This window comes from Dermochelys coriacea, chromosome 13, assembly GCF_009764565.3.
Source record: "Dermochelys coriacea isolate rDerCor1 chromosome 13, rDerCor1.pri.v4, whole genome shotgun sequence".
Taxonomy (NCBI): domain Eukaryota; kingdom Metazoa; phylum Chordata; order Testudines; family Dermochelyidae; genus Dermochelys; species Dermochelys coriacea.
In genome coordinates, this window is record NC_050080.1 from 38,921,915 (window position 1) to 38,931,619 (window position 9,705).

The window sequence follows — 9,705 nt, forward strand, 5'->3', positions numbered from 1 at the left end:
ATCTAGACCACATTCTCCTAGTTTGCTTACAACAGTATCATGTGAGACTGTGTCAAAGCCTTACTAACATCAAGGTATATCACATCTACTGCTTCCTCTCTATCCACCAGGCCAGTAACCCTATCAATGAAGGAAATTAGGTTGGTTTGGCATGATTTAATCTTGACAAATTCCTGCTGGATATACCTTATCACCCTCTTATCCTCTGGGTGCTTACAAATTGATAGTTTAATAATTTGTTCTAGTAGTAGATCAATCAAACTCTCTCCCTCCATACATTTCTTTCTTTCTTTCTTTCTTTCTTTCTTTCTTTCTTTCTTTCTTTCTTTCTTTCTTTCTTTCTTTCTTTCTTTCTTTCTTTCTTATCAGTGGTAACTTTTTCCTGCCCTGGAGATCTCTCCTTGCTGATCCTCTCTCCCAGCCTGAAGAGTCCCAGGTATATGGGTTTGTAGCTAGACCCCCATCTCCCACTGGGGTCAGTTCAGAGGGCACCACTCCGTCTATTTCCCATGCCCGGTGGCACCTCTTCCCCCATGACACAGTGGAGGGTCTCCGGGGCCCCTGAAAGTCAGGGATGGAGGCTGTGAATGACAAGGAGCCCGCATTGAATATTTATTTATTTACGGTTACTCAGTGCAAACCACAAAAATCACAAAAAACAGCCGGGAGCTAAATACACAACATTCAGAGCAACAGAGACAAAGCCACTTGTGATCCAGCCCCAGGTGGGAGGCTGGCTGGCTCAGGGGGACAGGGAATGGGGCACAGGGTCCTTACCCACTAGGGGGCACCAGCTCCAATCTAGCCCCAGGGTGGGGGAATGGGACATGGAGCCTTTCCACTCTATGGTGCGCTGGTTCTGATCCAGTCCCAGAGCAGGGGGCTGTTGGGGTCAGGAGGGTGGGAAGTGGCACTCAGGTTGTTTCCTTGCTAGGGGCGCTGGTTCCCTGCATGGTACGAGTTGTCCGGTCTCAGCCCAGCTCCCAGCAGGGCAGCGTTCCCAGTGGCTAAAGGCTGATTAGGCCATGTTGGGTGAGCTCCTTGCTTCCCCCAGGGGGGTCTCCCAGAGGCACAGCAGTGGTGGGGGGCAGCTGTGGGACTCAGGGTAATGTCACCAATAGAGCCGGGAGTCCCGGCCCCTTGTCTCCGGGCAGACAGGGGCAGGGGCCCCTACACCACGCGCTGGATCACGTTCTTGTACTCGGGGCCCCTCGCACGCCTCAGCTGTACCACGGTGGAGAACAGCCACTTCACCTGCAGGGGGGCAGAGAGAGCAAGGGTGAGAGGGGTCAGCGCTGCGGGGAGCTGCTCTGTCTGTCTGTCTGTCTGTGTCATCCCTTCCTGCTTTTATGTTTGTGTCTCATTCACTCAGTATCTGTCTTATTCACCCATTCTTCTTTCTCTTTCCTTCAGTTCTTTCTTTCCCTTCCAAGCTGCCCTCTACTGTGCTAAACTCGTTCATTCCTTTGTTCCTACGTTCGTTCTCTCTCTCTCACCTTGAACAAGGTCACAGTGGCGCTGTAGCACACGCTCAAGAGGAAGAGGGTGATGAAGACCGAGATGGTGGCCCAGAGGCCGTCAAGCTCCTCATCGCCGTCCTCACTGCAAAACTCACCTGACACGATCACCTCTGTTGGGGGAGAGAAAGAGACATCAACTCCGACTCAGCCACTGTGACAGAGAGAGCTCAGACTGTGCATCCAACACCAACCCGCCTATCCCCTTCTCCATGCATCCTTCCATCCCTCCACTCATCTATCTCTGGATACATCCATCCATCCCTGATCAGAAACCATCCATCATTCCATCCCTAGACACACCCCTCCTTCCATTCATCCATCTCTAGATGTATCTATCCATCCGCCCATCCCCATTCACCTCTTCATTCACTGATGACCACAAACCATCCATCCATCCATCCCTAGACACCTCCATCCATCAATCCATCCATCTCTCCACCCATCCATCTTTAGATATATCTATCCATCCATGACCACAAACCACCCTTTGATCCATCCATCAATCCATTCCTAGACACCTCCACTCATCCATCTTTAGATACATCCATCCATACATGACCACAAACCATCCATCCCCAGAAACCATCCATCCATCTCTAAATACATCCATCAGTCGATCCATCCTCACTCACCCCTCCATTCATCCATGACCACAAAACATCTATTCATCCATCAATCCATCCCTAGACATCCTTTCCTTTATGCCTCTCCATTCCACTCCATCCATGACCACAAACCGCCCATCGATCCATCAGTCCATCCTTAGACACTTCCATCCATCCAACCATCCCTAGGTGCATCCCTCCAGCCATCCATCTTTAGGTACATCCATCCATCCATCTATGACCAAAAAGCATCATCCCTATACACACCCCTCCCTCCCTTCCTCCATCCATCCATGTCTCCACCATCCATCTCTAAACACCTCCATCCATCCATCCACCCATCCACACACTCCTGCCTGCTGCGATGAAATGAAGGATGCAGAGCCTCCCAGGTCTCATCTCACTCGTCCCATGTGGCTGTGGCCCTACACCCTGGCACTGGCCGAGTGTTGAATTTCTCTGTGCCTTAGTTTCTCTGGGCAAGGTGGCTCAGGATCCCTCAGAGGTGGGCGAGGTGCCGGGATGCTGCCATGGTGGGGGAGCTCCCTAAAGACCAGAATGCATGGATTTCACATGTGTGCCTCTATGACCCTGCTCCCAATGTAACTAAACACCCAGGAGTCAGTTCAGATGGAATGCAGCCACCTCTGGGCCTGTTTATACAGGGCTCTCTTGACAACCTGGAGTTGCCTCGGCTGTGGGGATTTTGAACACTGTCACCTTTATGAACAGAGCCACAAGTATTTTAAGGATGGGATCTAACGTTTCTCTCTGATATATAATAGATGCTGCTCCCTGAAGCATGGTGCCCCCTACTGATCCCCCTGCCCTAGAGATGTCTGAAGAACAGATGCATGAATCTGCTTGTCTTTCTCTGTGTTGTGTGTGTCTCTGTGTGTACAAACACGACAGCCCAGGTGGGAGGGTCCCTGGGTCATGCCATATTAAAGGTGTGTCCATCTGCACTGGACTGAGCTCTCTCTCAGCCAACCCGCGCACTCTCTTACTCTGTGTGCCCCTGCATGGCCCCCAGGATAACAGCCTTAACACTGCCACTGCAGGCTACCCACTCTTTAATGCCAGGTGTGAGCTCTGTGCTCAGCACTGGTGGTTTTGAGTCCTGCACTCGCCCATCCAGCCTTTGGGGCTGATACACACATGGAGGGGAAGGTGTTTGAGTGAGGGGCTGGATAGGAGATGGGGCTCATGTGGGGGGACATAGGGGTATCTGCATCATGTGTCTCACCCCACTGCCTGGACCTCCTATGTCACCAGAGCTAGTGAGACTTTAGGCGAGTCCCTGCTTAGTGTTCTCTCCAGATAACAGCCCTACTACTGCTGCTACTTCGCAGGGACTGAGTCCCAGGAGCTGATCCCTGCTGTGGGGTGTTTGCAGTATCTTGTCCTGTCTCCCCTTCCCCCTTATGCATGGGTTATAGCCTAGAGGGGATCTCACCTCAATGAGATGCCAGGGATGGCTTGGCCATCCACTGATACACCTACCCACTTATCACTAACCATCCTCCATATCTTCCATCCACCCATATAGATCTATACCATCCATTCTCCTACCTCCCCATCCATCCATCTCCATCATCATCCCTACCCATCCATCCATTCATCCTCACCCATATCTTCCATCCATACATGCAACCCCATTCATTTATCTATCATAGAATCATAGAATCTCAGGGTGGGACAGGACGTCAGGAGGTTCTAATCCAACCCCCTGCTCAAAGCAGGACCAGCCCCAACTAAATCATCTCAGCCAGGGCTTTGTCAAGCCTGACCTTAAAAACCTCTAAGGAAGGAGATGCCACCGCCTCCCTAGGTAACGCATCCCAGTGCTTCACCACCCACCTGATGAAAAAGTTTTTCCTAATATCCAACCTAAACCTCCCCCACTGCAACTTGAGACCATTGGTCCTTGTTCTGTCATCTGCTACCACTGAGAACAGTCTAGATCCATCCTCTTTGGAACCCCCTTTCAGGTAGTTGAAAGCAGCTATCAAATCCTGCCTCACTCTTCTCTTCTGTAGAATAAACAATCTCAGTTCCCTCAGCCTCTCCTCATAAGTCATGTGCTCCAGCCCCCTAATAATTTTTGTTGTCCTCCGCTCATCCCTTTATATATTATGTATCCCCAATCATCCATCACCATATGTCTCCATTAACACAGTCAGTCGTCCATCCATCCATTGCCATATTCACCCATCCATTCATCCTCATCTATCACTAACCATCTGTACCATCCCATCCATCCATCTGCCCATCCCCATCTATTCTCATTTTCCTATCACGATCCATCCCCATCAGTACTGATCCACTACCATATGCACCCACCCATCCATTCATTTATACATTCATCCGTCCCCACCCATCCCCATCTCTAGCCATCCATCTATTGCAGTTCATCTAAGGCCATCCATTTATTCCTCCCTTCATCCTTCAGAATGGATACCCCTCCTGCTTTCACCATAGATTTATCCATCCATCCCCATCCACTTATCCATTGGCACCCCACCTGTGAACCATCCACCCACCATTCCCTAGTAGGATCGGGTGAGACTCTCAGATCACCTGGGTTCTGTTTCTAGTTCGGTAACAGACGTGGCCTTGGGCATGTCCCTTCCCCTCTTGGTGTTTCTGTTTCTTCTCCCTCCTTCTCTATTTAGGTGTGAGCCCTTTGACACAGGGACTGTCTCCCACTGTGTCTGTGCCATACCCAGCCCAACAGGGCCCTATCTGAGTTGGGGGTGGAGGTACTACTTTAATCCAAATAATAATCTCTCTCTCTCCTTCTCTCTGTGATATCTGTTGGTCTATTAGTCCTTCCCTCTGAAGTATGTACGTATCCATCTAAACATCTCTCTGAATACCTGGCCTTCCAACTGAGCTGGGCTTGGATATGGGCTCTATAGTATGTATGTGTGTAACTGTCCATCTACCCCTCTCTCCATCACTGCTTCTAGGTTGTGTATGTATCCATGTATGTACCCATCCTTCCTTCCTATGGCACCAACCCATCCTTCCTTCCATGGCATCTAACCATGTATCGACTCATTTTTTCTTCCATGGCATCTACCCATGTATCTACCCATCCTTCCTTCCATACCATCAACCCATGTATCTACCCATCCTTCCTTCCATGACATCAACCCATCCTTCCTTCTCTGGTATCTACCCCTGTATCTCCCATCCTTCTTTCTATGGCATCAAACCATATATCTACAAGCCCTTCCTTCCATGACATCTAACCATATAACCCATCCTTCCTTCCATGGCATCAACACATCCTTTCTTCCATGGCATCTACCCATGTATCTTCCCATTTTTCCTTCCAGGGCATCTACCCATCCTTCCTTCCATGGCCTCTACCCAAGTATCTACCCATCCATCCATGGTGTATATGTATCCACGCATTCAGGATCTGGGAATTGGCATCCCCAGTCATGTAGCATCTTGACTTCTCCCTGCCTGCAACCTGGGACCTTGTCCACCTTGGGCGACCTGCAGATTTCACCCAGTGACATCACAACAAGGAAACCTGGGGGTGAGCTCAGACTAGTTCCATTTATTCACTTGTCATTGAGGGCACAGAGATTATTTACAGGAAGTTGTACTGGACAATACTAGCAGCGGGGCTGGGAGGAGACGTCTTCATTTACCAGAGACTTTGCTGATGCTGCGTTGGGTGAACTTCATCTGCAGGGCTTCGTGGATGACCATGCAGGTGTAGGTGTCCCCGCTGTTCCAGCTGGCCTTGCTGACTTTCAGCTTGCTGTAGAGGAAGAAGTTTGAGTCGCCGGCTCCGTCCTTGATGGGCTGGGTGGTGATGTATTCCATGCTCTCGTCGGGTTTGTGGTTCTTCATCCACTGCACCGAGATGTCCTCGGGGAAGAAGCCCCGCACCAGGCAGGTGAGGCTGACAGAGTCTTCGGAGCTGCTCAGCTCATCGTTGTGGGGGCGCAGGAGGTAGATGCCTGGGCCAGAGCGCCTGCCTTTGGTGCGTGGGGACGGAGGACACAGATGAGCCATGCACATCACTCAGCTGGGGCCACGCGGGGAGAAGGAATGTGCTTGTGTGCGTGCGTGTGTGGGTGGGTGGGTGTGGGGTAAGAACATCCCCTTTCTCCTCCAGGATGGAGGGGCTGGGGACTGGGAGCTGGTAGTCCTGGAGAGCAGGATGGGGGATAGGATGGTCTCCATCTCACATGGGGATGCAAAGGGACCCAAGGCCGGGATCCCAGGTTGTTGGGGGTTGGAGCTTCCCCTTAAGGAGCATCTCTCCCAGCTGGGGGCGGGAATAGGGGAGTCTCTCCCCTTAGGGACCCTGCTCTCCTCTTACCTGGCTTCTTGGAGATGGATTTGATGAGGGGTGAGGGCAGCTCTGAGTGCTCCACTTTGCAGGTGAAGGTCTCTCCGGCATCCCAGTCGCGGGTGAAGATGGGCATGGAGCTGGAGGCGGTGAAGGTGCCGTTGAACTGCTCAGTGAGGGTCAGGGGATCAGGGACAATGGACCCTGGCTTCTCTCGGGACCAGACCATCTGGAGGCCAGAGTCGCTCGGCAGGTTGACCACCAGGCAGGTGAGCATAGGGCTCTGGGCCACATACAGGGCGGCGGGAGACGGGGGCACGAGGAAGACCTGGATGTTGCTGGGAGATGTTGTTTCTTCTGGGGACAGGAGAGACCAGGTCAGTGGCTAGGTCTGGTTTCCCCTGCCCAAGCTCATCCCAGTCTCCTCCCCACTCCTCTCTCCACTCAAGCCCAGCCTATTGTCCCTCTCCCCTTCCTAGGCAGCCTGGCCCTGCTCAGTGTCACCTCTGCACTTGCGGGCATGGTCCTGCTTTGTGCTCCTGGTGCCCGGGTGGTACACCTGGCAGGTGTACGTCTTGCCCTCCAGCCACTCATCCTGAGAGACACTGGCATTGCTGCGGGTGCTGAAGGTGTCGCCGTCGGCGTCCTTCTTGGCAAGGTCGGTATCACCATGAAGTAGCCCAGGCTCGCCGTTCACCAGCCATTCCACCGTCAAAGGGTCAGGGTAGAAACCGGAGATGAAGCACACCAGCTGGATGGTGCCTGGGTGGTTGGTGCAGGAGGAGTGGAGAACGTGCACCTCGGGGGCATGGGGTTCAATGGGGCGGGGCTCTGGAAGAAGGGTGGCAGGGGTTAGTTGTTCTACAGACTCATCCTGGGCTGCACCCAATCCCTGTAGCACAGTACCCCCTACTGAGCCCCCCTCTCCCTGCAGCACAGCGCCCCCTACTGAGGCACCCCATCCCTGCAGCATGGCGCCCCCTACTGAACCCCCTGCTCTCTGCAGCACAGCGCCCCCTTCTGAGCCCCCCACTCCCTGCAGCATGGTGCCCCCTTTGGAGCCCTCTGCCCCTTTCCCAGAATTGCAGCACCCATCGCTTCTCTTGGCATGGTGTCTCTCTCTCTCCGTCCATCCACCCACCACAGCGACTCCCTTGGCTCACAGCGCTGGCAGGCTCCCATCCTCTCTCCCTGCAGCAGTCACCGGATCAGGGACCTGAGAGACCCCCAACCCCTCCCTTTCCCCCCCCCCCGGGCTACGCCGCGCCATCCCTACTTGGGATTTCCTTGGAGATGCTGGAGCTGGTAGGCTGGTGTTGTACGTTGCAGCTATAAGTGTTAGACTCCCAGCTTCTGACCGGGACGGTGACCTGGCTGCTGAGCGTGTAGAGGCCGCTGGAAGGTTGCAGCAGGGAGGGATAGGTCTTCACACCCGGGGAGGCGACGTTTGGGCTCCACGTCACGGTGACCGGCTCGGGGAAGTATCCTTTGGCCAGGCAGCCGAAGGTGACCTGGGGGGTGGTGCCTTCGGCGGTGCAGGAGGTCAGGGGGAAGACAGACGGGGGTGTGGGGCTAACTGCAAAGGGAGAGAGAGCAAGGCCATGAGACGCAGTCCCTACCCCGCTCTGTGCAGCACAAGGGCCCTACCTTGGCACTGGGGCCAGCACTTAATGCCGGGGAAGAGCGTCCCCTAACGGAGCCCCACTCTGCTCCATTCAGCACAGCAGACAGCTTGTGGTGAGACTGTTGACAGTTGCAAAGTCTTGTTAATGTCTGTGTGTAAGTGGGTGCCTGAGATAGGCTGCCCCCCCCCCGTCTTCCAGGTTGTGTCACAGAGTGACCAGGATCAGGGCTCCCAATTCACTTAGTGCTAAACAGACCCTGTCTGTGATCGGGGGCCCCATTACACTGGGTGCTGCAGAGAGACACAATGACAGACAGTTCCTACTCCAAAGAACTTACAGGCCAAATAGGCAAGGTAAATGAAGGATCAGAAGGGAAACTGAGGCAGAGAGCGAGGAAGGGACCTGGTCACAGCAGGTCAGTGGCACAGCCGGGTACAAAAGCCAGGAATTAGGTGCCGAAGTGCTCAAGTGGCAGAGGAATTCTCCTTGCAGAAATCACAGCGTCTGCAGCTAGAGAACAACCTGTTTTTGACCAAGAAATTGAAATTGGGGGACACTTCTGGGCTCTCGGAAGAAGTGTCGTACCACAAATGTTTGGGTCTTCAGGTCTCCAGCTGAAGACATACAGATGTTAGACCAGCAATTTTAGCTTGCGTACGAATATTAAATGTTATATTCTCATTAGGCTCCTAGGTTCATTGCTAACATCATCAGTCCCTAGTGGCCAATTAGCAATTCTGTAGTCAAAAACACATTATTAGAGTCCTGGGAACTCACTTGAGACACTGGTAGGAAAGACTGGGACTGTCCAAATCAACCCGGGACATTTGGGCCCTTTGGGTTAGCGTTTGGGTTATCATTATACATAGGGGAGGAGGATTAAGGGTTAGCGGTTAGGGTTAGGTGCTGGGGTTAAGGGCTATAATTAAGAGTGATGGTTTAATGGTTCGGGTCAAATATCTTTCCACTCTCAAGTTCAATATTTGATGTGTTGTGATTGGATTTCTATCCAATTTTGAAGCCATTCAACCATCAGATTCCTACCGGTTCTGCTGCCATTTCCCAGAGGGAGATAGTGAGACTCTGGGATCCTATCCCAAGGGGCCAGTTTTCACGATGACTCATAATTCTGATGCTGGGATGCTTGATACCCAGCTGGAGACACGGAAACCCTAGTGCTCAGAGGGTCAAGGTTGGGAGGTTAGGGTTAGAGCTGGGGTTATGGTTACGGGTATAATTGGTAGTTAGTACTTGTATCACAATGTCTAGGAAACCCAATCTAGGATCAGGGACCCATCAAACCAGGAGCTTTACAGAGAAATAAGGATGAGGAGTCTACTGATCCCAGGACCATTGCAGCCTACACAATCTAAAGTCAGGGTTGGGGGGATAAGGTTGGCACATTAGGGTTAGGGGTTGGGTTTGATGAGAGGTTCAGAGTTGGGGGTCAGAGTTAGGGAGTAGGAGCTAGAGAGCCAGGGTTCAGGACAAGGATAGGACTATAGGGAAAAGGCGAGGATTAGGGGTTAAGGAATTGGTGCATCTGTCGGGGGTTAGGACACTGGGATAGGGTCCTGGTTAGGGAGTTAGATCAGAGTTGGGGGTCTAAGTAGATGGGTTTAAGGATGGTTATAGGG

General features: G+C 52.5%; 1 gene segment (V, D, J or C); it reads right to left on the reverse strand.

The window, feature by feature from the left end:
- Window positions 1–599: 599 nt before the first annotated feature.
- The window catches only part of LOC119842119, a 201,945-nt gene continuing 192,839 nt past the window's right edge, over window positions 600–9,705 (reverse strand). Inside the window, 6 exon segments of the C gene segment in view lie at window positions 600–1,254; window positions 1,497–1,630; window positions 5,794–6,126; window positions 6,474–6,800; window positions 6,948–7,274; window positions 7,720–8,019. Coding sequence covers window positions 1,171–1,254; window positions 1,497–1,630; window positions 5,794–6,126; window positions 6,474–6,800; window positions 6,948–7,274; window positions 7,720–8,019 — 1,505 coding nt within the window.